This window comes from Trachemys scripta, chromosome 2 (genome assembly GCF_013100865.1).
Source record: "Trachemys scripta elegans isolate TJP31775 chromosome 2, CAS_Tse_1.0, whole genome shotgun sequence".
Lineage (NCBI taxonomy): Eukaryota > Metazoa > Chordata > Testudines > Emydidae > Trachemys > Trachemys scripta.
In genome coordinates this window covers 129,726,160-129,753,470 of record NC_048299.1, presented here as the reverse complement: position 1 = coordinate 129,753,470, position 27,311 = coordinate 129,726,160, and the positions used below count along the sequence as shown (strand labels likewise).

The 27,311-nt window shown below is 40.5% G+C and overlaps 1 protein-coding gene across 1 annotated transcript in view; it reads left to right on the top strand.

Annotated features, from left to right (window-relative positions):
* Positions 1-27,311, top strand: part of DNAH5 (dynein axonemal heavy chain 5) — a 212,461-nt gene that overhangs the window by 39,090 nt on the left and 146,060 nt on the right. The window contains exons 14-26 of the mRNA XM_034759516.1: positions 4,556-4,727; positions 6,271-6,416; positions 9,658-9,826; positions 10,518-10,757; positions 14,556-14,746; positions 14,847-14,946; positions 16,739-16,875; positions 18,882-19,083; positions 20,925-21,160; positions 23,643-23,861; positions 24,737-24,799; positions 25,817-26,055; positions 27,071-27,311. Of these exons, the coding sequence (XP_034615407.1) occupies positions 4,556-4,727; positions 6,271-6,416; positions 9,658-9,826; positions 10,518-10,757; positions 14,556-14,746; positions 14,847-14,946; positions 16,739-16,875; positions 18,882-19,083; positions 20,925-21,160; positions 23,643-23,861; positions 24,737-24,799; positions 25,817-26,055; positions 27,071-27,311 (2,355 nt within the window). The remainder of the gene's footprint in view (positions 1-4,555; positions 4,728-6,270; positions 6,417-9,657; positions 9,827-10,517; positions 10,758-14,555; positions 14,747-14,846; positions 14,947-16,738; positions 16,876-18,881; positions 19,084-20,924; positions 21,161-23,642; positions 23,862-24,736; positions 24,800-25,816; positions 26,056-27,070) is intronic.

The window sequence follows — 27,311 nt, the reverse complement described above, 5'->3', positions numbered from 1 at the left end:
GGAAAATCGGGAGGGAGGGCTGGGCCGGGGTCGCGGCCCGACCCCGCGGCCCCGGCCCGGCTCCCGGCCCGGCTCTGCGCCCCTGGACCCCGGCCCGGCACCGCGCGCCCGGCCCCCCGGCCCAGCCCTCCCTCCCGATTTTCCCGGACATGCCCGGCTTTTGGGGATTTCCCCCCGGACGGGGATTTGAGCCCCCAAAAGCCGGACATGTCCGGGAAAATCCGGACGTATGGTAACCCTAGGATAGACACAAAGACTCCAGTAACTAGGCAGTGCAGCTGCTGCACCAGCATTACACTTGATGTACTTTTTGGGCCTGCTGTGCTAGAAGATGTAGAGAGAAGATGGAGTTTTGGTTTCTGATAATATGCTGATTTCAAAGAATGATGCGGAGGTGCTCTGGTCCACTTCAAGAAAGAGTCCTGTGACTCTGCTGAGATGCCCGTATAATAAAATAGAGGAAAGGAGGCCTGTTTCTGACCATTCTTGTTTTGCCATGCTGAGAAACAGGAGAAGTCAGTGTTCTGGGTAATGAAGGAGCCCCTTTCTTGGAAATAGAGCTTGAGGGGGGTCATGTTTACATGGCTGAGAAGAAACTCTTGGCGAGTAAAACCTGTGGAGAGTTCAGGAAGAGGCCTATAGATTGGTTCGTACTCAAAACTTTTGGATTTCAAGAACTCAAACAGATTAGGTCACTTATCAATTTAAACAACTGGTTTGGACTTATTAAAAACCAGGGTGATTATAGAATACCATTTCTATCTTTGTCCTCCTTTATATATACATTTCAGTGTTGGGCCGTGGCATCTTGTCATGCTGTTGTGTGTGGTAAGATCACACAGTAGTGAAGCAAGTATATTTCAAACTAAATGTTTGTAGCCTCTGGATATCTTTATATCAGATTTCCAGGAATATTCATAGATTTGTTAAAAATATATTCTGCTAACTCCTTTTAAACTTAAAACTGCATCACCAGTTATCAGAATATCTTCATATGATGTCTTTTGACTGGGCTGTTAAAAGATGGCCTTTCTTTAAAAAATTAGGCTTTGGGTCTCAAAAATATTCAAAATTCTGACTACTAATTTACTTGTATTATCAATTAGGTCCCATGAAAAGGTATTGCAGAAAAAAGACTTTAGCACCAATATTAGATCCATATGTAGACTTGACCCCCTGATCCACCAAAACTAAACCTACTTCTTACAGTTTACCAACCTTTTTAGCATTTAATGTCCAAACTACTTAATACAGCAAACACTGATTTTTCAAAAAGGCTCCAGAGATAATCCTGGCAATTACAGCTTGTTAAACCTAACTTCAGTATCAGGCAAGTTGGTTGAAACTATAGTAAAGGACAGAATTATCAGATACATGGATGATGAACACAATATGTTGGGGAAGAGTCAACATGGCTTTTGTAAAGGGAAATCATGCCTCACCTATCTATTAGGATTCCTTTAGAGTGTCAACAAGCATGTGCACAGGGTGATGCAGTGCATACAGTGTACTTGGACTTCAGATAGCCTTTGACAAAGTCCCTCATCAAAGGCTCTTAAGCAAAGTAAGGAGTCATGGGATAAGAGAGAGGGTCCTCTCAGGGATCAGTAACTGGATAAAAGATGGGAAACAAAGGTAGGAATAAATGGTAAGTTTTCACAATGGAGAGCGGTAAATAATGCGGCCTCCCAGGATCTGCCCTGGGACCTGTGCTGTTCAACATGTTCATAAATGATCCGGAAAAGGGAATGAAGAGTGAGGAGGCAAAATTTGCAGATGACACAAAATTATTCAAAATAGTTAAGTCCAAAGCTGACAGCGAATAGTTACAAAGGGATCTCACCAGGGCTGGCTCTAGGCACCAGCCTGGCAAGCAGGTGCTTGGGGCGGCCACTCCGGAGGGGGGCGGCACGTCCAGCTATTCAGCGGCAATTCGGCGGACGGTCCCTCACTCCCGCTCAGAGCGAAGGACCTCCCGCCGAATTGCCGCAGCAGATCGCGATCGCGGCTTTCTTTTTTTTTTTTTTGGCTGCTTGGGGCGGCCAAAACCCTGGAGCCGGCCCTGGATCTCACAAAACTGTGTGACTGGGAACAAAATGACAGATGAAATTCATTGTTGATAAGTGCAAAGTAATGAGCATTGGAAAACATAATCTCCACTTTATATACAAAATGATGGGTTTAAATCAGCTGTTACCACTCAAGAAAGAGATCTTGGAGTTGTTGTGGCTAGTTCTTTGAAGACATCTGCTCAATGTGCAGCAGCAGTCAAAAACAGTACCTGAATGTTAGGCACCATTAGGCAAGGGATAGATTATAAGAAAGAAAATATAATGCCACGATCTAAATCCATGATACACCCACACCGTGAATACTGCTTGCTGTACTGGTCACCCCATCTGTTGCAGTGTATGCACATCCCGTCCCCCTTTGGGGTGGATCGTGGGCATGGTGGCACTGCAGTTACAGTCTACCAGACTGTCCTGGGATTCAAGATACTTTGGCTCAATGGCCAGAGTGAAAGTGGCTATGCTGGTGTTCAGGACTGCATGGCCTAGTGGCCCAAAACAAAGTGGTGGCCATTGAGTGCCGGGCTGTGTGGCCTAGTGGCCAGAGTCAGGGGTCGCCACCCGGGGGGGTGACACCTGGGGTAGGGGAACCCGGGCCCTCCCTGCTTCATTGGGTCCCTGCCCAGGGTCCTGCCAGTGGCAAGTGAGTCCACCACCCAGTCAGCAAGGATCCTACTGCAACACACTGACTCTGCTTTAAGGAGGTTACAACTCACTCGCTCCCCCTCCCTGGGACACTTCTAACCCTGTTTCCTGAAGTTGTGGTCTGTTTGATGTTGGGGTCTTTGGGCTCTTTGGTGCAGGTAATTCCCTAAGACTCTGACTGCAACTGGTTATCTGTAGGCAACAGCTCTCCGGTCTGGTTCTTGGGATCTCCGGCTCCTGGAGGCAAGGGCTGTAGCGGCTCCTGGGCTGAAGCCTCCACCAAGCATCCTTCCTCTTTGGCAGTCATCCCAGACTGAGCTGAGCTGTTCTCCTTTATACTAGCATAGCAGTTGGAGCATGCCCAGCACGGTCTGAGGGTGGGATTAACCCTTTCTTGCTAGTGTGGGATATGCACACCCTGTCACACCATCTCAAAAAGGATGTATTAGAATTGGAAAAAGTACAGAGAAGGGCAACAAAACGATTAGGGATATAGAACAGCTTCCATATGAGGAGAGATTAAAAAGACTGGGACCGGTCAGCTTAGCAAAGAGATGACTGATGAGAGGATATGATACAGGTCTATAAAATCATGAATAGTGTGGAGAAAGTGAATAAGGAAGTGTTATTAACCCCTTAGCATAACACAAGAACTAGGGGTCACCCAAGGAAATTAATAGGCAGCAGATTTAAAGGAAGGAAGTATTTCTTCACACAATGCTCAGTCAACCCGTGGAACTCATTGTCAGGAAATGTAGTGAAAGGCAAAAGTATAACTGGGATAAAAAAAGAATGAGATAAGTTCATGAAGGATAGGTACATCAATGGCTATTAGCCCAGATGGTCAGAGATGCAACCCCGTGCTCCGGGTGTCCATAAACTTCTGGCTGCCAGAAGCTGGGACTAGATCACATGTCAAAATTGCTCTGTTCTATTGATTCCCTCTGAAACATCTGGCACTGACCACTGCTGAAAGACAGGATACTCGGTTAGATGGACCATTGGTCTGACACAGGATATCCATTGGTATGGTGATGTTAAACTGTTCCTCTGCGTTAGAATGCTGCACCCATCCACACTTGGCTGCAGCATCTCGGCCTGAGACCAAAAACTGAAAAAAGCAACCTTAAATTTTGGATGCCCAGCCTGAGTCAGCTGAGACCTAATATTTCACAGGTGTGGATCCACTTGGCACTACAATTGCTTAGATTAGTTTGCAGATACTCACTCACCTGTGGAAAAATTAGGCTTTAGGAGAGTTAAGGTGGGTACCCAAAGCTAAAGGGTGCCTTTTAGAACTTGTCCCTAGGTGGTGTACTGGACTTATATCCTGTCATTGTACTAAGTGGCACTGTTGGAAGTGCGGTCTACTAGATTAAATGTAAGAGGCCCTGATCAATATGTTCAATATAACATTTTGTTTTCAGCAAGGATGTTAATTTGGTTATCCTAGCTGAATTCTAATTCTGATTAGACGGTGACACTGAGGTCCCCTCAAAGTTTCATTTAAGTTAGTTCTTCTCTTCCCATTGCTCCAATTATGTTGTGCAGTGGTGGTAGTGCATTTCAGTGATCAAGTGTTCATGGTATTTTTTGTAGGAGACTTTAGGATTCTTAAGGATTAGTAGGGTCATTAAAAATACAGAGTTAAAGCCAATGTGAAAAGAATCAAGTGTTTCATTGTTTCCAAAATACTTTTTTATAAAATGGAAAATAATAAAAACCTGACTTTTCATGAAGAGTGGAACTTTGTTTTTAATGTAACTAGATGCAACTATCAGCATAGCGAAAGGTTTGCATTGTGCTTGTTAATTAGTGTTTTTACCCTCCATTTATTTCAGATGATGCTGGCAGAATATAAGAGAATTAAATCAAAAATACAAACACCCATTGATCAACTAATGGCTCCTCACTTAGCTAATGTAGATGATGCTATTCAGCCTGGTTTAACTTCACTAAACTGGACCTCCTTGAACACTGAGAAATACATAAATAATATTTTTGACAAACTAGGTAAGCATGCTTGTAGCGAATCAGCGTTCTTCCACTAAACTCTGAGTTGTTTGCTTCAATCCAGATATACAGTCCAATGTTGAGTGCAACATTCATTTTTATTATACAAATTATACTGTTGCATAAATTAAAACACCAAAATTCTCACCCGTAATGTACAGTAATGTTTATTCACCCCTGGGAGCCAAATTCTGAGCTGCCTTAAATTCAGTTCAATCTCACTGACTTCCCTGGGATCTCAGTGGGGCTGTCTGGGGTATACACCAATTTTACTGCCATGTGTACATGCCTGCAGCATGCCAATACTTGAAGAAAATAGGAGGGAAAGGGGCAAACTCTATCAAACTTCACAATTGTGATATTCTCCTCCACTTCCCCAGCAGCTACCACATGTCAATCTTTACCTTGTCTGGGCTTCTCTGCACCTATACGTAAAGGTCCTCTTATGTTGTCACTGAACAACTTCTTATCTTACTGAATTAGCATTTTTTTCTAAAACTCGTGTAAATCCACTAATACATAAGCTGCCATCCAGGGCACCAGTGCCTTTTGAATTTTTAGCATGTGCTGTCATACTGGTACAAACAAAAAAAAACTCCACAGGCCTCACAAAACTAAAAAAAAAAAAAAAACTGAAAAGAGAATATAAATAACATTGTATGGGATGCACCTTCGTCTGCAACAGCCTGGGAGAAGAGATGGGTTTTGTAGCCTGTCCCAAAGGTCAACAGATCTGGCTTACTTCAGATCCATGTAGTGCCAAAGATACCTACATCCCACCCAAAAGTTCCTTCATCTCTAATAACTAAGATTACTTATATCAGAAAAAAATACAGGAAATGGCGCTTAACATGACTCACAAAGTGAATCCTGCAACATTAAGTTACCTATCCATAAATGACCTGGGTCCCTGATTGTGGGTGTTTGTCACATATTGTACTCCACCGTTAATTCATGTCAGATTCAGGTATGCTGAGCTTGAGCAGTCACTTAAACTCTCTCAACTGAAACATCTAGAAGGAAAAAAAAATGGTGCGGATAATGCTTGCGAGCGTCTTTGAAGTTAAAAAATGTTATTTAAGGTCAGGGTGGTATACCTTGTCAAAATGTTTTAATATTAGTTTGGCTATATGGACGGTCAGTAAATTAATCTGTATAAAGGAAAAAACTTTGTTGCTTGTTGCCGCTCATAAGTGGCAAATTTCTTAATTGCAAATTCTGAGTTTTTGAGTACTAGGTAGTGTTATTATATGATGAAACTGGGGCCAGATTTTGCTGCACATTGTCTGTTGCACACATGCTAAAATGGTAGTTCTTAGAAAAACTTTATTTCATGAATTCATAAACCTTACTCCTTAAGTCATAACACTTAAAATGAAAGAAAATTTGATGTAATCTAATGTGATCAGTCCAAATATATCAGCATGTTGAGGACAAAAGCATGAGAAAGGAATGAGGGGGGGGGGCTTTATAACAACTACCATCTCCTCCCTTTGAACCTCTTTTGGATTTTTTTTTTTTGCATGATCTTTTGTTTGGAAAGCTGAGCTGGAGCTGCTGCTTGATCGAGTGAATGATCTGATAGAATTTCGTATTGATGCTGTTCTACAAGAAATGAGCAGTGTGCCGCTTTGTGAACTGCCAGAAGATGAACCGCTTACCTGTGAGGAATTTCTCCAAATGACTAAGGTTATGAGACTTACTCTTCTAAAAATATGTTTAGTTACTCTACATTGAAGTATGTGCTTGCTGAGTGAGTATGACATGCTTTTCATTAGACATGAACACTGCACTAATGATTTAAATTACTGAAGTAATTTGATAATGAGAATGACTAAAAATGTCCCAGTTCTCTGAGAGTGACATGTTTAAAATGCACAAATGTTTCAGTTATGAGGTGGCTTGTTGAGCTTCCAGTGTCAGACAGGCTATGGTAGTTACTCCTTGTCCTGTTTTACAACAGTGAACTTAATTTGAAGAGCTTCCATTCACCCTTTTTCCTCTCACTGTCTTAGAGGTCTGACACTTGTCATGACATGGTTTCTGTGAAGCAAGAAGGGCTGCAGTTGCCTGTGAACATGCTTTGGCTGACCGGAGGGGTCAGCTCTCAACTGCCCTGGAGAGTAGTACTATGGAGATGGTTGGGAATTTGCAGGGTTTTTTTTATCCCCATGGCCTCTTGAGCTGATCTGGATAGAGGGGGCCAGTGCACAGGCAAACCCTATCCCTGAGACATTGCAAAAGAGTAGGTCCTTGGAAAGACTTCATTCCCCACAGAAGGGTATGAGTTAACCCAATCATATTCAAGTTTTTAGTTTTCACATGTAATAGGCAAGTGAAAACAAGTATTGCTGGTTAAATCACAGTGAATTCTGGAATGAGGTGTTAGAATTACTTACAGAATTTAAAATTGAAAACAAAGAACAAATTAATTTTTAACTGACGTTCCATGGGCTTTCAGTTCCAGGGTTTCTCTTAAACAACTAACCAAATTATTTAACTGTCCTCATTGAGCTAGTTCTTATATCCATAAGTAGTTGCAGTGATGTCATGTGACTACTCACGTAAGTGTTAGCATGGTCAGATTTCCATGATTCTTAAAGCAGTAAGATACAGCAAGCAGGGCATTTCTAGGCAATTGTGTAATATAATTTCCATGAAAGACCCTCTGAGAAGTAATCATACCTGAATGCTCTCCCTTCAGTGTAGTTAGGATGTAACCTATTGGTGGCGGGAGGGTAGTTTAAAGCCCCCAATGCATGCAGTGGTCAGTGATACAAAGGTAATGGGCATCCATAATCTGTAAATTTGAAATATTGTGGATACAACTATAATTTGGATTTAGATAGCTAGCAGTAAGTGGGAAGACAGATAAGAAAATGTCTAGGGCTGGATAAAGAATTGGAGTGCTGCTGTGGTAACCCTAAATATGGGGATTCTAGTAGGTACATTGATGCAAATACACCTGTAGTAGTGAAAACAGTCCTGAATGAATAAATTCTAAACAGGAGCAAGTGGCAAAGTAAGGACTTGTCTAAACTGAAAAGTTGAACCATACCATTAACTATACCAGCATAATGAGTGATACAACTCTGTGTTGTGGATGCAGTTGAACTGGGATAAAGGTGCATTACACTGTTCTAGTTTATTCCCATAAGGGAAAGAAAATAAGCTTTGCCTTTATACTGGAATAACTGCATCTCCCCTAGGGGTTGTGCTGGCATAATTTACTGGGTTTAAAAAAAAAATCACAACCTTAATTTAATGGTTGCACTGGAACAAAAATGTGCAGACCAAGCCTAAGTCACAATTGGAAGTGATCTTGATTATTGGAAACATAGTATATTACATGTATTAGAACATTAAAATGTGCTAAAGGAAAATCTTTCCAGTTATTGATTATATTGAACTAGAATACCTGTTTGTGTGAAACTTCTCAGTGGAATATGAGGTGAAGCCATCGGCCTCCAGTGCACCCAAGAAAGGAGACCATCAGCCTTACTATGTAGCGAGGAGTATCCTAGTACAGTTATAACACATGTAGCAAAAATAAAAGTTTTAGAGCTGACCTCTTAAAGATGGATTTTGATTTTTGACACTCTACTGACAATGGGGAGACGTGTTATAGGTGCAGTCAATTGCAGATACCTGTAGCAGAGAAGACTAACCTTCTTGATAGATATCTTGATACTTTAGACATCAGGTTACTGATTAGAAAATCAAAATGGAAAGACATCTCATCGAAAATTATTGAAGCCCTCTATCTCATGTGCTGCTTCAGTGCTTCTGCAAAGCTGCACCCACTATTGATCACAGGTCCAAAATCAGAGGCTGAATTGAAATGTTCTGAAATAGTTCCACTATATAAAATAACATGATTTCTATTAAAAGTCAAAACTTTTTGTCAATCAGTTAAACTTGTAAAAAATTTTTCAGTTTCTCAATTTTAAATTCTGGAGCTCTTCCTCACTTTTTTTCCATGGGAAATTAATAGAAGCGAAAAGGTGGGAACTTCCCCATATTTTTCAATTTAAAATTAAACTTTCTGTTTTGAACACTTTTGACCAGCCCTAATGAAATTACACTAAGAATAGATATGTAACTGCTCTGTGTTAATATTTTGTCCTCTTCCCATACTTTCTGTTAACTATTTCACTTTAATCACTGTTGCTCTAAAAAAGTTTTGGTATCCCGCCTGCCAATCTTAACCATGAATGCAGCGCTCACCAGTATTTCCCTTGTGACCTAATGAAAGAATAACATGGAATTGATTAATGCTCCATCTGGACTGGCTAACTGATTCAAAATTGGAGAGTGTTTTTTTTTTTTAAAGAAAACAAAACAAAGCAAAACAAATTTGCTGATATAAATGTGACAGGCTGGATTATGCAGCTTCTTCCCTTTCTCTGTAGCGTTCCTTATAAAAACTTAATAGTTTGGTGCAAATGCTGAGCAAAGTCATGTGACTCATTAAACTAAACAAAATGACCTTGAAAAACACTATTGTTGAGAAAGCCTGATCGTGCCAGACTTGCTATTGCTAACATAATCGTTCAAAATCATGAATTAGGCCCCTTCCCAAAAATCAAGATATTTTTAAAAGTAAATTTTGGCTGTCTATGTGTCTTCTGATTTTTTTGAGCTTTTAAATTAATTAAACCTAGAAAGTGTATTTTTTTAATAAAAGCTGAGATTCTCATGCAGTACCAGATTCCGGTGCTTTAAGAAAAACAAATATCAAAATAATCATGAGATTGCTTCAGTTCATGACACTGCACACTTGATCAACTTACATACCTTATTCCATGTCTAGCCTTATTGATGGTAGTGGAATTACTTATAGGATAATGTACCACTCAAAATTTTGTGTGCCAGCAAAGACTAAAAAAAAAAAATCAGACTCAACAGTATTTGCTGTATTTATTGATAGGAGCTCTGTGTTCAAGGTGCACATACTTTGCATTTGAAAAGCTCATTGGTGGAAGAAGCAGCCAATGAGCTGATAAACATGTTATTGGACACAGAGGTGCATTCCAAAGGAGAAAATGAGAAGTCAATTCTGCGTCCAGTCAATGCTGAAACGAGTGAGGTGAATGAAAGTACAGGTAAGAGGAAACACTTCAAAAGCAAAAAGAACAGGAGAACTTGTGGCACCTTAGAGACTAACAAATTTGTTTGAGCATAAGCTTTCATGGGCTACAGCCCACTTCTTCGGATGCAAAAGCAGTTGTCTTTGCTTCACACTTAGTTGTCTGTACATGTAGATAAAATATGCTGGGGGCCCAGAGGGCTAATAGTGAATTTGATACTTAGAGACTTTCACACCTACAGATTACAGGCTTGAATCTAGTTTAGAGTGACTGAAAGGTGATACGAAACCTTTCAGCTGCTTTCCTTATGTGAAGTAGGCTAGTGACATCAATCCAACCTGCACAGCCAAGTGTCCATGTCACAGAAGCTAGCAGTGATAGGCATTATTTGGCCACCACATTTCATAGAGAAAGGACAAGGCTTGACTGGATAGGCAAAAAGATGTATCGTCACATTCCCAGAGGTAAATCTACTAGGTCTGTATTGAATATAGAATTTAGTCTTCAGGTCACTGTACAATGCAAAGTGATTTACCCATGGGCAAGACATTATGGACATCCACTCACTTACACGTCTTTATAAAGATGGTATTAAAAATTGTTAATTTCCAGACATGTAATTGTATTCCTCTTTCTCTCCATAGTTTATTAAATTATGTTATAAATTACTATAATTTTACTGATTTGCTTTTAACAATAGAGGAGGAAGGGAGAAAGGAGAAACTGGCAACCTCTCATACAGCAAGTCAGATTATGGCTGGGATGTCTCCTCCTTTAACAAAGAAGAAGAGAAAGGAGATGGAAATGTTAGAGGAAGAAGCCCAAGAACTGCTTACCCACTTCAATCACCGCAATATTGATGCCCTTTTGAAGGTCACTCGGAACACTCTGGAGACCATACGCAAGCGCATTCATGCCTCTTCTGCGATCAACTTCTTAGGTAGCCATAGGTTCTACTACTTTACATTTTAATTAGTGTGCTGAAAAGAACAATTAGACATGGTATCCTACTATCATGCTAACCCAAGGCCAGATCTTCAAAGGAGGGTGGAATAGGTGAGCAAGCAATTTTGTGAGCTGGCTTGTTACACCCAGTTGCCTGCGTTGTACGTTTCCGAGGGAATTTTCCCCATAAGATGAATCCCCAGCTACTGGTGGGTTATGTTTATTATGGCAAAATTAAATATAAGTATTTTGGGGCCAGATGTATGTAAGTAGGTGTAGCCTTGTGTGTGCATAGGGTGACCAGACTTTGTAACTGAAAATCTGGGACACTGTAACCTGTTGTGTCTTGAAGTTTATATAGAGAGGTTTTGGCACTACAGGTATCAACTCCCTCTGCTTCTTAGCTGACAAGCTGCCACAGACAAACACAGGTCTTTTAGGACTTGTTTATATATCATGAGAGTGGACACAAATCCAGTTTATTTTCTTGGCAGCCCACCTTTAAAGACATAAATAAAATTAGAGGCTTCCATCTTTCATCTAAGTTGCATCTGCAATTTTGTGCAACACAATATTTGAGAATTCAAAAATTCATATCCTATTTAAGGTCGTGCGGGGGAGAGGGGGTGGCACTATATGTGAAAGAAAATGTAGAATCAAATGAAGTAAAAATCTTAAGTGAATCCACATGTTGCATAGAATCTCTATGGATAGAAATTTCATGCTCTAATAAGAATATAACATTAGGGATCTATTATAGACCACCTGACCAGGACAGTGATAGTGATGATGAAATGCTAAGGGAAATTAGAGAGGCTATCAAAATTAAGAACCCAATAATAGTGGGGGATTTCAATTATCCCCATATTGACTGGGAACATTTCACTTCAGGATGAAATGCAGAGATAAAATTTCTCGATACTTTAAATGACTGCTGCTTCATGGAGCAGCTGGTACGGGAACCCACAAGGGGAGAGGCAACTCTAGATTTAGTCCTGAGTGGAGCGCAGGAGCTGGTCCAAGAGGTAACTATAACAGGACCGCTTGGAAATAGTGACCATAATACAATACCATTCAACATCCCGGTGGTGGGAAGAACATCTCAACAGCCCAACACTGTGGCATTTAATTTCAAAAGGGGGAACTATGCAAAAATGAGGGGGTTAGTTAAACAGAAGTTAAAAAGTACAGTGACTAAAGTGAAATCCCTGCAAGCTGCATGGGTGCTTTTTAAAGACACTATAATAGAGGCCCAACTTCAATGTATACCCCAAATTAAGAAACACAGTAAAAGAACTAAAAAAGAGCCATCGTGGCTTAACAACCTTGTAAAAGAAGCAGTGAGAGATAAAAAGACTTCCTTTAAAAAGTGGAAGTCAAATCCTAGTGAGGCAAATAGAAAGGAGCATAAACGCTGCCAGATTAAGTGCAAGAATGTAATAAGAAAAGCCAATGAGGAGTTTGAAGAACGGCTAGCTAAAAACTCCAAAGGAAATAACAAAATGTTTTTTAAGTATATCAGAAGCAGGAAGCCTGCTAAACAACCAGTGGGGCCCCTTGATGATCGAGATACAAAAGGAGCGCTTAAAGACGATAAAGTCATTGCGGAGAAACTAAATGGATTCTTTGCTTCAGTCTTCACGGCTGAGGATGTTAGGGAGATTCCCAAACCTGAGCCGGCTTTTGCAGGTGACAAATCTGAGGAACTGTCACAGATTGAAGTGTCACTAGAGGAGGTTTTGGAATTAATTGATAAACTTAACATTAACAAGTCACCGGGACCAGATGGCATTCACCCAAGAGTTCTGAAAGAACTCAAATGTGAAGTTGCGGAACTATTAACTAAGGTTTGTAACCTGTCCTTTAAATCGGCTTCTGTACCCAATGACTGGAAGTTAGCTAATGTAACGCCAATATTTAAAAAGGGCTCTAGAGGTGATCCCGGCAATTACAGACCGGTAAGTCTAACATCGGTACCAGGCAAATTAGTCGAAACAATAGTTAAGAATAAAATTGTCAGACACATAGAAAAAACATAAACTGTTGAGCAATAGTCAACATGGTTTCTGTAAAGGGAAATCGTGTCTTACTAATCTATTAGAGTTCTTTGAAGGGGTCAACAAACAAGTGGACAAGGGGGATCCAGTGGACATAGTGTACTTAGATTTCCAGAAAGCCTTTGACAAGATCCCTCACCAAAGGCTCTTACATAAATTAAGTTGTCAAGGGATAAAAGGGAAGGTCCTTTCATGGATTGAGAACTGGTTAAAAGACTGGAAACAAAGGGTAGGAATTAATGGTAAATTCTCAGAATGGAGAGGGGTAACTAGTGGTGTTCCCCAAGGGTCAGTCCTCGGACCAATCCTATTCAACTTATTTATAAATGATCTGGAGAAAGGGGTAAACAGTGAGGTGGCAAAGTTTGCAGATGATACTAAACTGCTCAAGATAGTTAAGACCAAAGCAGACTGTGATGAACTTCAAAAAGATCTCACAAAACTAAGTGATTGGGCAACAAAATGGCAAATGAAATTTAATGTGGATAAATGTAAAGTAATGCACATTGGAAAAAATAACCCCAACTATATATATAATATGATGGGGGCTAATTTAGCTACAACAAGTCAGGAAAAAGATCTTGGAGTTATCGTGGATAGTTCTCTGAAGATGTCCGCGCAGTGTGCAGAGGCGGTCAAAAAAGCAAACAGGATGTTAGGGAATAGAGAATAAGTCTGAGACTATATTATTGCCCTTCTATAAATCGATGGTACGCCCACATCTCGAATACTGCGTATGTGGTCTCCTCATCTCAAAAAAGATATACTGGCACTAGAAAAGGTTCAGAAAAGGGCAACTAAAATGATTAGGGGTTTGGAACGGGTCCCATATGAGGAGAGATTAAAGAGGCTAGGACTCTTCAGCTTGGAAAAGAGGAGACTAAGGGGGGATATGATAGAGGTATATAAAATCATGAGTGATGTGGAGAAAGTGGATAAGGAAAAGTTATTTACTTATTCCCATAATACAAGAACTAGGGGTCACCAAATGAAATTAATAGGCAGCAGGTTTAAAACAAATAAAAGGAAGTTCTTCTTCACGCAGTGCTCAGTCAACTTGTGGAACCCTTTACCTGAGGAGATTGTGAAGGCTAGGACTATAACAGCGTTTAAAAGAGAACTGGATAAATTCATGGTGGTTAAGTCCATTAATGGCTATTAGCCAGGATGGGTAAAGAATGGTGTCCCTAGCCTCTGTTTGTCAGAGGATGGAGATGGATGGCAGGAGAGAGATCACTTGATCATTGCCTGTTGGTCCACTCCCTCTGGGGCACCTGGCATTGGCCACTGTCGGTAGACAGGATACTGGGCTAGATGGACCTTTGGTCTGACCCGGTACGGCCGTTCTTATGTTCTTTATTTACAAATTTGTATTTGAGTGCACAAATCAGATTATTTGCCGATAGTTTTGTTCTAATGTTTGTGTACCAATCAGCTGTTGTGGTGGGGGGAGAGTGCATAAAGTAATGGCATAAGAGTTTAGAGGATTTTTGTATTGCTATTGACTTCAGAGTCTTTTAATGGAGCCTCAGTTACAAAATAAGTAGCTGGAATAAGTGTTCCCCTAAACAATACTAAGTTCAGTAACCACCAATATGCTATATTTAAAAAAAGCTATAGATGGTGAGAACAGATCACTGTAAATTGGTTTAGTTTCATATCTATGGACAAAATAAAGAATACTGAACAGGTTTTTAAAACTCTACTTATAACAATCGGTTTTGTTTTTCCTTTAGACAATGACAGTGCTTCTAAGCAAAAACAGAATGCTCAGCCTATTTTTCGGACTAGCATTAACTTGTCTATCCCAAATATCGTTATGATGCCAGCTTTGGATGAGGTACAGCAAACACTTAATAAAGCTGTGGAGAGTATTGTCAGTGTCATGAAAGGAGTTGGTCAGTGGAGTAAAGAGAGAATGTCTAAGGTTTGTCTTCAGTAGACTTCCTTTTAAAATATATTTAAAAATCCTGCTCTTGAAAAATTTCTGACAGAAAATAAATATGATCATTCTACTTCCTACACAGAAAAAAATGCTAGAAAGAAAAATAGCTGCTTTGCGGCGCAGTAGCGAAGACAGTGATTCTGATGATGGAATGAGAGAGACTGGAGTAAAAAATGCTCAGGGTAATTAACTTTATAATTTCACTGCCTCAGATTTAGACATAAATGTTGTCTCTCCTACGGTATGTGTTCTGGGATATGTATAACTACTTGGATCTGAAGATGATATCACTCAGAATACACTAATCTTATATCACCCTGGAGGACAGATTTGTGGTGCACGAGCGGAAGAGGGTGCAAATACAGTGAGGGGCTGGGCACAATCCCTGTGCTTGCTATCCTGGTATATGAGGACCAGGAGAGTCTACAGCAGTGGTTCTCAAAGCCGGGTCCGCCGCTTGTTCAGGGAAAGTCCCTGGCAGGCTGGGCCTGTTTGTTTACCTGCCCCATCCGCAGGTTCGGCCAATCGCGGCTCCCACTGGCTGCGGTTCACCGCACCAGGCCAATGGGGGCTGCAGGAAGCGGCGCGGGATGAGGGATATGCTGGCCGCCCTTCCCCCTCCGAATTACCTGAACTGGCTTAAGGAGAGTGCTTATTGTACCCTGCTAAAAGTGTGGCAGCCCTGGCTCTGTGATGTTTAGCCCTCCCAGTACCTTCATGGAAATTCTGGCTGAGGTAGCCAAAATGTTTGTGGGGACTCCACTATGGTGGAATGTTTCCATGACCACTCCAATGTGCACTGTGGCTTCACTGCCACAATATAGTCTTTAGACCTGCACTTAACTTACCCCTTTAGAATGTTACTTTACACCAAAAGCAGAGTGCACTTACATTTCAGTTCTTCAGTATAAGAAAATGTGTTGCACAAGTGATTGTAGTGGTCACAGAGAAGCTGCTCTGAGGGTTTCAGGATGGGGTGCATGTAGACTAACACTGCAATATGAACATTTAAAGACAAAGTTTATTTTGTGACTGTCTGTGCAGCCACTTACATTCAGATACTTATGTGATTAAAAATACATTTTAAGGTGGTGTCTACTTCCTGGGTAGTGATTTATAGTAGTGTTGGAGTAAATTTAAACTTAAGTCAAATTCATCGTTTGTATCTATTTATCTTGGGTACTTACTACACTAATAGGGACTGTGTATCTGAATGCCTCAAACCTGCTAATATATTTATCCTCACATCACCCTGGTAAGATAGGGAAGTGCTAGTACTCCTGTTTTACAGATGGTGAACTGAGGCCAACAGTTCAAGGGACTAGCCCAGAGTTGCCACAGGAAGTCTGTGGGAGAGCAGGGACTTGAAGCCAGGTCTCCCAAGTCCTAGCCTAGCACCTTAATCACTGGACCGTCCTTGAAGTAATACTTAAATACACATAATGCTAATTTAGTACTTCCATTTTTTAGGACATAGGATGGAGAGGGTGCCCTTTTGGGATTCCCCCTTTCTTTAATATCAATATACCTGAATGGTGGCCCATCTCCCTCTGCTTGAGATGATTTGATTTTGTCTTCCTCCAGAGCTGGTTGATGCTGCTTCCAAATACCACACTTTTGGCTTAGTCACTCCAAGTGATGTACATGATATAAACTCCTTGAAAGAAAGAAAAACAGGGATTGTTCGGGTGAGACCGAAACAGAGTGCACTGCCCTACTCTGTGCTGGGGAGCTTGAAGTGAACAGGTGGCTATCTGGTGACAAGAATTGTCTCTTCACTAGGTGAAGAATGGCTTTGTATCAGCCACTTGTAAAATTGACTATACTCTTTTGATTGATTAAAATATTAAGACTTAGAGGGAATGCCTATTGAGAGACTACATGTCTTCAACTTGGGAGTTTTGTCGAACTGAGAATTATAACATTTTCTTAAATTGGTCTTTACAAATACTTTCAATGGCTCTGTCCTTTTAGATACCACCTCAGAAATAGCAACTGCAAACTTGCCTGCTCCAGTGCAAAACAAAAACTACTACAAAAGTGTTTCTGAGAACAAGGAAATTATTAAATTGGTCTCTGTACTTAGTACTGTCCTCAGTTCTACCAAAAAGGTAAGCAAGCAGGGTTATGGTTGAATCTTACTATCTATGGCACTCCTTATGCCATGAAATATAAGGAGCCTACAACACTGGGCTAATGTATATAGGATGGTGACATGCTTATAAAAATTGCTTAATGAGAACAAGAGAAACTGTGATGGTGGAGAGAGAACATTTGTAGTTGCAAAGTTGCATCATGTCTAGAAAGGGTAACTTTGAACAGTAAAAAAGCACACAGCCCTGAAAGCTTTATGGGAGTTCAAGCTTATTGTTTAACATAAAACTAAAAATGGATAATAAGTCCCCAGGGTGTGAACTACCCCACTGGACACATCTGAAAGATTGTAGCTAGTACATCTTAATGATTTTTGACAGAATGAGGTGGTAATTTTTCACTAGTGACCAGACACTTGCTATAGAAATGTATTGGTGAGAAGGCAAGATCCTGAGTACTCAAGTAAAAGTTCTGCCAAAGCTAGTGGGAGTGCCTCAGTAAGACTGGTGTATTAAGCCCTCAGAGGAAAATCCAGCTGCTGCCTCTGCAGCTGTGGAGGGGGGCATAGATGTTCAGCTGCCTGAGGTGCAGTGATCTGGCTGTGAGGAGATGACCCTATGGGTGTATATTCCTTGCATGTCATGGTGTGAAAGGGGTGAGCCTATGGTCACCAGATGTCCCGATTTTATAGGGACAGTCCCGATTTTTGGATCTTTTTCTTATATAGGCTCCTATTACCCCCCACCCCCGTCCCGATTTTTCACATTTGCTGTCTGATCACCCTAGGTCAGCCATAGGCCCAGAGACTGTATTGTTGTAGGGGCAACGAGTGTCTGCTGGGCCTACTCAGAGCCACTGGCTTTTGAAGGTGCTCTGCAGCCTGGGAGGGGGGATTTACTTTGCTCTACCCTGTATCTGCTCAGAACCCAGCTCATCATTTAGGGCTGGTAACTGCATTGAAGATTTAGCCAGAAATGCATACATTCCTGGATGGAATAAAGGGCACAGTTGAGAATGTGCATGTCACAGTACATCATCAGTATGCAAAAGGCCTAAACACTGTTCTGCCTAACATATAAGTGAACACCACTGCCCTGTGCATCTAATAGCAATGTCCAGCACATGACACTGGTAGAAATCCAGGATAGTGGTTATTTCCTCATAGGCGAGTAATAAACCCCAAAGTAATTGTTATTTCTCATTATTCAGAAGTTGCAATATGGAAGTGGGTTACTGGAAAATGCCAAAGGCAATATAAAAAAATAAAGATGGCAAACTAATTAGGCACACTTTTGTCTCAAAACTCTTCTTGGCTATGGGAAGAGAGATAATCCAAAGAGAAGAGAAATTACCTCCTCTATTTGAATTCTTGCCATCACACCGACTAAGGGCTTGTCTACACTATTGCACGGGGTTGATCTAAGATACGCAACTTCAGCTACATGAATAGCATCGCTGAAGTCGACGTATTTAGATCTACTTACCACGGAGACTTCACCACGGTAAGTTGACAGCTGACACTCTCCCGTTGACTCCGCTTGCGCTTCTCGTTCTGCTGGAGTACCGGAGTCGACGGGAGAGCTCTCAGCGGTCGATTTATTGCGTCTATACTATACTAGATGCGATGATCAATCGCTACCTGCTGATCCGGTGGGTAGTGTAGACAACCCCTAAGACATTGCCCCTTTTAACCTAAAGGGACCATATTATTTCCACTGATTTGTAGTTGAGGTTGCATACTAGTAACTGAGGGAAGGTTTTAGTACTAAATAATCTAACAGGTACATGGTGACTTGTTCGGCCATATTCAGTATGATTAGTTTTTTTGTATCTGAATAGATATTGCATTCTAGCAGTATTTGCTTAACTTAAATATTTCAACACCCTCCTGTTTGGTGCTGAAATGCAGCTTACCCCACCATTTACTTCAACTGAACTCGAACCAACATCTGAAATATCTGAGAAATTACTTGTTCACAGCTGCTCACTGAGAAACTTCCTTTGACCTTGTAATTTATTCCAGGAGGTTCTTACAGCTCTGGAGCGTTTCAAATGTTATGACCACATCTGGCAAAGGAAGAAGGAGGAAACCATCAATAAGTTCATAACAGGGAATCCTTTACTCTCTGAATTTGAGTCCCAGATCCTCCATTTCAGAGACTTGGAGCTGGAGATAAACTCGGAGCCTGAATACATCTGTGTGGGAGCTATGGCACTATATAGTGGTACAGTGGTCAACTCAAGTATTTTGTAGAACAAATGTTATACTTTCCCACTCTAACCTTTATCATTAATGCATATTGAAGCAATTGAGACTATTGCCTTAAAATGCACTTTTAAATTCTCCCAATAATTATAACTCTGAGACCCATAAAAAGATTCTGTTGAGGGACAGTATCTTAAGCTTATAGCCAGGCTTCTGTGATAAGATCTACTTTTACCCTTCATGCTCAGATCTGAAGCATGAATTATCTGTGTCAAAATGTTACTATTATTTGGAAGAAGTCAAATGCATTTACTTATATTTAGAATCAATTCATGAAATTGTTTCAAAGTTATTAGGGGGGAAAAACTACTTGGTATGCTCAGAACTCATTGGTGGCATGGGTGCAAGGGATGGGTGTAGTTGCACTAGCAGAGGGAGACACTCTGTTGCAGGGGATAAAGTGGTGTGTGGGTGTGTGATGTAATCATACTAGCCAACACGTGGGCAGAACCAAGACACAACCGGCCTGCCTTTCCCCTTCCTGCACGTTCCATGCCCACCTGTGCAGCATGGGGGCTAGTGGCCCTGCAGAGGGAGGGAGGAGCCTCATTCTGTGACCCACAAAAAGGTAATATGCTCATGGGAATAAGAGGGCTCCATGCATAGGAGCATATGACAGGTCAAAATAATAAATGTCACACTTTGCACAGGTAATAGAAGGACATACAAGCAATAACCTATATTAAATGGGATAATTTAAACTAATCCTATGCATTGTCACTAATATATATTCATCATTGAAGCCAGAGCAGTTTCATGTCCTTGATTTTGATCTTGCTTCAAAAGGTTTTACAGCAGCATAGCAGAAGTAAGAATTGGGGCCTTAATTTTCCCCATTGAAATTGGAAACTTGTGCCCATTAAATAAATGGCAAAGCTCCTACAAGTTAAATGAGTAGTTTTGTGTATCATTATTTTTTTTAAGATTTCACTTAATTCCCTACCCCAGTTATTCTAAAATGATTTAAATGATAACTTTCCCATCGTGTTTTTATTTAACCTGATAGTTCAGAGAATAAAATTGGAGTGTGGACAACTAAACTGATGAACAAGATAATACATGTGCAGTGTGAGCGCTCACAATTGTGTAAAATAGAAATGAAGTAAAGAGCCAAACTATGGCTCCCTCTGTGTGAATTCACAGCAGGGGAAGAGTGCAGGGTCCATCCAAAGCACTCCAATACAGGAATCAGTCATCATTCAGGTGCACCCTGGTTGGGGTGACACTTGAGCTATGAACAGTATTATGTACCCCCAAAAGGGTGGTGGGCTAGGTTCTGTGCATGGTTTTTCCGTCACCACATGCACACTTTTACCTGGAGGCTAGAACTGAGGTTATGCACTTACAGAAGGGTGGAGCATTGGTTATAGCACTTGTGAAAATAGGACGCTGAAATGCTTGTAGAGATACAGTCATTGCCACTCTTCAGCATGCTCTCTCTAGCATCCCTGAAGACATGACATAAACTGCCTTCTATATTCATATAGGCTCCAACTACCGAAGCTCAGTGGCTCAAGGACCCTTGTCCAGCATCCTTATGTCACTTAAAGGCAAAAACAGGTTCTTGACAATTAAATTGTTTTAAGATGAAATTGAAATGATCATTCTGACAAAATGTACATTGCTTTTTGCCAAATCTCTTAAGCCCACAAACACAAGAATAAAACACATATGTAACAGTCATCTGAAAACAAAATCAATGTCTATATTTGAAAAAGTACTGACAATTTAACAAGAGGCTCGTGTATAAAATCTGCTCTTGGGGAAATGATCTAAAATGACTTGTTCTCTGTTTTCTAGCTGACCTGAAGCTAGCACTGGCTGCAGAAACCAAGGCTTGGATGATTGAGTTGGGGCGTCACTGTAACAAGAAATACAGAACAGAGATGGAAAACATTTTCACATTTGTAGAGGAAATCGGCAAGAAACTGAATCGACAAATTAAGGATTTGGATGACATAAGAATAGCTATGGCTGCATTAAAAGAGATTAGAGAGCAACAAATCCCCATAGACTTCCAAGTGGTACCTATTGAGGTAATCAAAAGGAGATAAGCGTGTGTTTACTTGCGGTGTAAATTTTGAAAATGTGATGAGAAAAAAAAAATATATAGTAGTGCTAATATGAGTGAATTAGTTAAATAATAAAATGAGTCTGGTCCTGAAAGTCCTTCATGTGCAGAACTCCCATTATGGCAAATGTAAACTCAATGAGCCAAGAGGCAGCATGTAGGCATGAGCCTGTCATAGCAGCAGAGAGAAATGGAGAGGCTCCGACAAGTGGAATTCTCAAATGAGAATTACTAAGGCAGTTGACAAGAAGGTTGTTGCCCTTGGGTGCAGCAGAGGCCAAAGCGTATGGAGACACAAAGGAGGTGACTGTTAGATGAATAGCCAGAGCTCTTTGGAGTCTAGTAGAACAAGTCTATGCAGGCTTAAATGGCAATTGCACAATGGATCCTGAAAAGAACTGGGCTTCAATATAGGTGCTAGAGCAGGATAGGTGATTTGACTGTGCGGCTTCATGAGTGGGAGAGGGCAGGCTGCAGGTCTGTGCTGAACTATGGGCATTTCAAGCTGACAGGTAGCCAAAACAAGAGGCAGGAGATGGTGACAGGTAGATCGACACAGAGCTGTAGGGAGTTGTATATGAGGTAGGGAGGGTATACTGCAGATCTAAGTCAAGAAGGAAGATGGAGGTGGAATTGAGCCGGAAGATGTCCATCTTGCTGACGACAAGTACTTGATAAAGAAAGTGTTGCTGACTCTTAAGGAGAATCACAGGTTCTCCTGATCAAGACAGAAAATTTAAAGTTTATGCTGTAATTTTAAAGAAAATATCCATTTCCTATTCGACTGTTTCACCATTAAAGCATGACCCTGTCCCAGTGCAGTTTTGTACAGTGTGGCTTATTGATGGCTACACCTCACAATAGAAGCTTCTGGCTTAAATTCCCAACCAGCAACCAACTATTTTGTGCTTCTGTTGTGCCTGCCTTTTGAATTCTTAGCTCTTTAGTTAGCTTACTGCATGTTTTCTACTTACCAGAGGTACTAGCAAGTCTACTCTCGTAGCTTGGATATATAAGGGGTGCATTTGCTGATGAAATGCTTGATTAGGACAACTGTTTTTCTATGTCAGTTTTCTCTAGAATAAACTTCAGCAATTTCTGAACTGCAGTTTATAGCTGTAATTAAGGAAATATGCTAATGTGCTCCAAATATGGGTTGTGGACTGAAAATATTGTGTTTCATACATGATACTTTCAGTATCCCTGGAAGCTAGAAAGCATTCAAGCATTTGTTAGAGGTGCAAATAACAGACATATTTGTTGATTCACATACCAGTTTTTGGCTAGCTTTGTATCTTGGTGTACTCCTATACAACATCTTCCTTAGGAAAACTCATATCAAGATTGATTTTTAGTACATTATTTGGTCTAAATTAAATGTTTTTCTTGGTTGTCATTAGTAGAGTACAGTTCCAGTCCCTCTTTCACCCATATTTTTGTTTGTAACAAAGAGTTACCCAAAGTTCTTAAAGTTCTAGAATGAAAATATGAGAGACCAATTTAATTGGTTTCTGATTACTTTAGCTAGTTGTCGCAATGTTGCATATCAAAACAAAGCATCAATGGTACATATGAAAATTCAGGTACTCAGACACCACAGTATTGGAATCTATAGATGTGGGAGGGGGCAGAGTTGGGAGAGCAGGTAATAAAGCAGCTAATATACTTAATTGTCAATTCATACACCTAAGATCTTTGGTAAATCTTGGCTGTTCTGGATTCCCACTACTCTTAGTGGTAAATATCTGATACACCGCTACCTTGATATAACGCGACCCAATATAACAAGAATTCGGATATAACGCGGTAAAGCAGCGCTCCGGGGGGGGGGGGGGGGCGGGGCTGCGCATTCCAGTAGATAAAAGCAAGTTCAATATAACACGGTTTCACCTATAATGCGGTAAGATTTTTTTGGCTCCCGAGGACAGCGTTATATCGAGGTAGAGGTGTATTAGATTTAAGCATGTATGCAAAAGATCTGTTCAAGACTGTTGGCTATTTTATTGTAAAATGTTTAGCTATTCCTCTCTTCCATGTATTACTGGTGGTAGTGCTGAATGTAGTCATTATAGTGGGTCAGTTCTGAAGCATAGCTTTAATTTAATTCTTCTTACACTTATTGCAATGAAAATGAATTTGTAGATTACATAGGCTCTTGTCATTATAATCAGCAAAGAATTTTAGAGGAACAGGTTGAAACACAAACAAAAATCCATCAGAGCTGTGAAGAGGAAAAACAGTAGTTTTAATTTCTGTGTAATCATGGATTCCTGAATTTGTTGTTTATGCACAACTATATTAGCATAGCCTTCCTGCTTCTCTAAAAGACCATCTGGCACTGTCTTCAGTCTCCCACATTTAAAATCTTGAGAATTTATATATGTATTTGTATAGAATATAGCATGTTCTGTACATGGTGGATATAGATGCAACCATTGTTCTGACAGGAATCCTATGCAATGTTAAACAAATATGAGCTGCTGGTGGCAAAGGAAGAGATGGAGAAGGTGGACACCCTGCGCTATATCTGGGAGAAGCTTCTGGTCCGGGCAAATGAAGTGCAGAATGAGCTAGTAGCTTTGCAGCCCAACTTCAGGGGAGAATTAATTAGCACTGTGGAGATATTCACTGAAGATTGTCATCAGTACTATGCAGACTACGACAAGGTATTAATCTGTGGAGTGTTTCAAAAGAAAGAAACTTTAAAAAAAAAACAGCTTGGAAGTTCTCTGTGTGACCCTTGTAAACTCTGTGGTGTTCAACTTCATTGCAGAGGGTGCTGTGATCATGGAGCACGAGTCAGTTCACTTTTTTTTCTGGAGCATGTGGTAGGGGTCATGATTTTTCAGCAAGGGAAGCTGGGGGCAAATGGGGATGATAGTTCAATGTTTCGGAGGCCAAGCTTATTGAATGGGGGGGAGGAATAGCTCAGTGGTTTGAGCATTGGCCTGTTAAACCCAGGGTTGTGAGTTCAATCCTTGAGGAGGCCACTTAGGGATGTGGGGTAAAATCAGTACTTGGTCCTGCTAGAGAAGACAGGAGACTGGACTCAATGACCTTTCAGTTCTATGAGATAGGTATATCTCCATATAGTCTATATATATCTTTTTATTATTAATGCTTGTACTCCAGTTAGTGCAAGGTTTGTCTGGCATGTAGGAGGGTGGAAGCTTCTTGCACCCTCCCAAATTCATTGTTGCAAAGAAGACAGGCAGAGTCAGTCTCCAGTAAACCAGCTCACTAGTATCTGTTCTCTCACAGTAGAAGGGTATAGCGATGTGTACTTCTTAAAGGTCCTTCCCAATTCATTAAGTATGAAAAGTACTTGAATCCCCTTCTGTCACCCTTAGTCGTGTCAAGCACCTTTCCCTATGAATGGGCGTGCTGATCTCTCTGGTACTACTAGATATGAGTCAGGGTGGCAAAACTCAGTAGTAAAAACTATTAATGAAGTTAACACTTGAACAGACAGTGAAATCATATGTGCCAAATGTTTTATTTTTAAAATTGGTGGACAGCATCTTTAACTTTCTTCTTCCAGAATGGACCAATGGCGGTTGGTCTTGAGCCTCAGGAAGCCAGTGACAGGCTTATCATGTTCCAGGTATTCATTCACAATTCAAAGACTTAATAAAAATGTCATGTAAGTAGCAAAAACATTTCAGTAAGTCAGAATTTAGCAGAATACTTAAATAAATTCTACAAGGCTATATAGCCTCATGCAATGGCCATAGTCCACTTAATTTTGCCTACTGGTATGAAAGTTTGTTGAAAATTTTTTGACATTAGCTAGCAAGGAATAATAAACAATTGAATAGCAAAAAATGGGTAACGTGCATCGTACATACAGAATTTGTATAATAAAACATAATTACGAAGTGCAGGTGTCCTGATTGGAGTCTAATTGTGCTGAGCATACACTTTGATATATCTGCATCTTTGGTCTCACTTTTTAATTGTCACTCCACACCACCAGGCTTTTGCCAAATCTTGCCGCCTCTTTATATTATGCAGCCCTCCCCCAAACATATGTACTCTTCACTACCCCTTCTGATAAATTGCTTCCACATGCCTTGATTAGTTTCCACTCTCATTATAGCAGTTGCTTTATTTGGCCTCTGCTTCCCATGTTGCTCCCTCAAGTACAGCCAGAGTTCTAGAGGCAAAATGTGGTCTGCATTGTTAGGAAGGAAAAGCTACGACTTCCCTATTCAAATCCCTCACTTGAGGATTTGCACTTCAGACCCAAACCCTAGCTTTCAAGGCCCTGCAAATCTCACCTATGCCTTTATTTCTGCTCTTGCGTATCATAACCAACCTTTCTCACTCTGTGCCACCAAAGATAACAATCCGACTGCTTTCTTCAATCCACCCCTGTGTTCCAGAAACAACCTTCTAACCTATCATGTAGGCTACCACTTACTTCTTCCATGAGGACTTCAAACACAGGTTCTACTTAGTGTCCCATTTTTATTTAAACATAACTTTCTAACCATCCTTTGCATCTCCCTGTGTCTCTTGTCTGCCTTTTTAGATGATAGATGCTTGTGAGCAGGGCTGTGTTTTCTTTTGTAGAGCTCTGAGCATAATACTAGCCTTTGCATCTATATATTTTTATTAGAACCGATTTGACAGCCTCTATCGAAAATACATTACCTACACTGGTGGGGAAGAACTTTTTGGTTTGCCTGTTACCCAGTATCCTCAGCTACTTGAGATAAAGACGCAGCTGACCCTGCTACAGAAACTTTACAGCCTGTATAACAATGTTATTGACACAGTCAATGGCTACTACGATATCCTCTGGTCAGAAGTTAACATTGCGAAAATAAATAATGAACTTCTGGAGTTTCAGAACAGGTAAGGAAGTGTTGAAGTGTGTACAGATTAAGCTGGGTGTTTTTACTTGTTGAATAATGGTATGGATTGCCTTTCACTCACTATACTTAGATAAGCATGTTCTTGCTCTTTAACATTTAGTTGAAATCTTCCACTCTTCTCTCTTTACTATCTTCACCAAAGAGGGAGTAGTTTACCAATTGAGAGTTAAAGGATTCTTGTTCCTTGGGAGTTTTTTCCAAGTAACAAATAATTTCCTTGTGTCTAGAGGGCAAATTTGGAATTGATAATTACTTTTCTCTAGTTGAAAGATGGTTACATTTTTCTGAAATACAAATGAAATAATTTAAATTAACTTTCCACTGCAAAGAACCCCTTCAGTAACCTACTGGGTTGCTGCTGTGTAACCCAACACTTTTCCTATCTAACAGGAGCTGACATACGTGTACAGAATTGAAGCTCTTGTCAAACAGGGAATTGAGTGAGTTTAAGAATCAAACCTGATTATCCTGCACATCCAGGCAGAATACTGCCCTAAGTTACCCCATAATCAGTAGTATTGGTCAAAAGTTTGGGAAAGGAGAATGTTTGAGAAAATTTAAATTCTTTGCCATTTTTGAAATTTGGCAAATGTTGTTTGAAAAATAAAAATAACTTAAAATGAATTCCAGAGTTGTATGTGGTGAAGAAATATTACTGGGATAATAGTTGTTATAATGTAGTAAAGTGGCTCATAGATGGAGTAACAGACAGTTAAAATGTTCTTTGTAAGGGTAGTACGATTGTTCAGCTGAACTCCTTAGAACAGGTGTGTAGTCTTCCCTGATCTGCAGCCAGTGAAATAGGCTGATGGGGAAAAAACAGGTTCTCCTAAAGCACATGTATAATTACTAAATTCAGAGAACTTAAATTAAACTCTACTTTAACTTCAGAAATAAGTTGTGCCATTGCTGTTGCTTTGTTACCTTAGCTAATTCAGTAACATAAAGGAATATCTGAAATGTTTTAAAAAAGTTAACTGATTGTATATATGCAGGTGTCGCAAACTTCCTCGTGCTTTAAAGGAATGGCCGGCATTTTTGGATCTAAAGAAGACAATTGATGATTTCAATGAGTGCTGCCCTTTGCTTGAGCTTATGTCAAATAAGGCCATGATGGCTCGGCACTGGAAGAGGATTACAGATCTCACTGAACACAGCTTTGAGGTGGAAAGCGAAACCTTCAAATTGAGGAATATCATGGAAGCACCTCTGCTGAAATATAAAGAGGAAATTGAG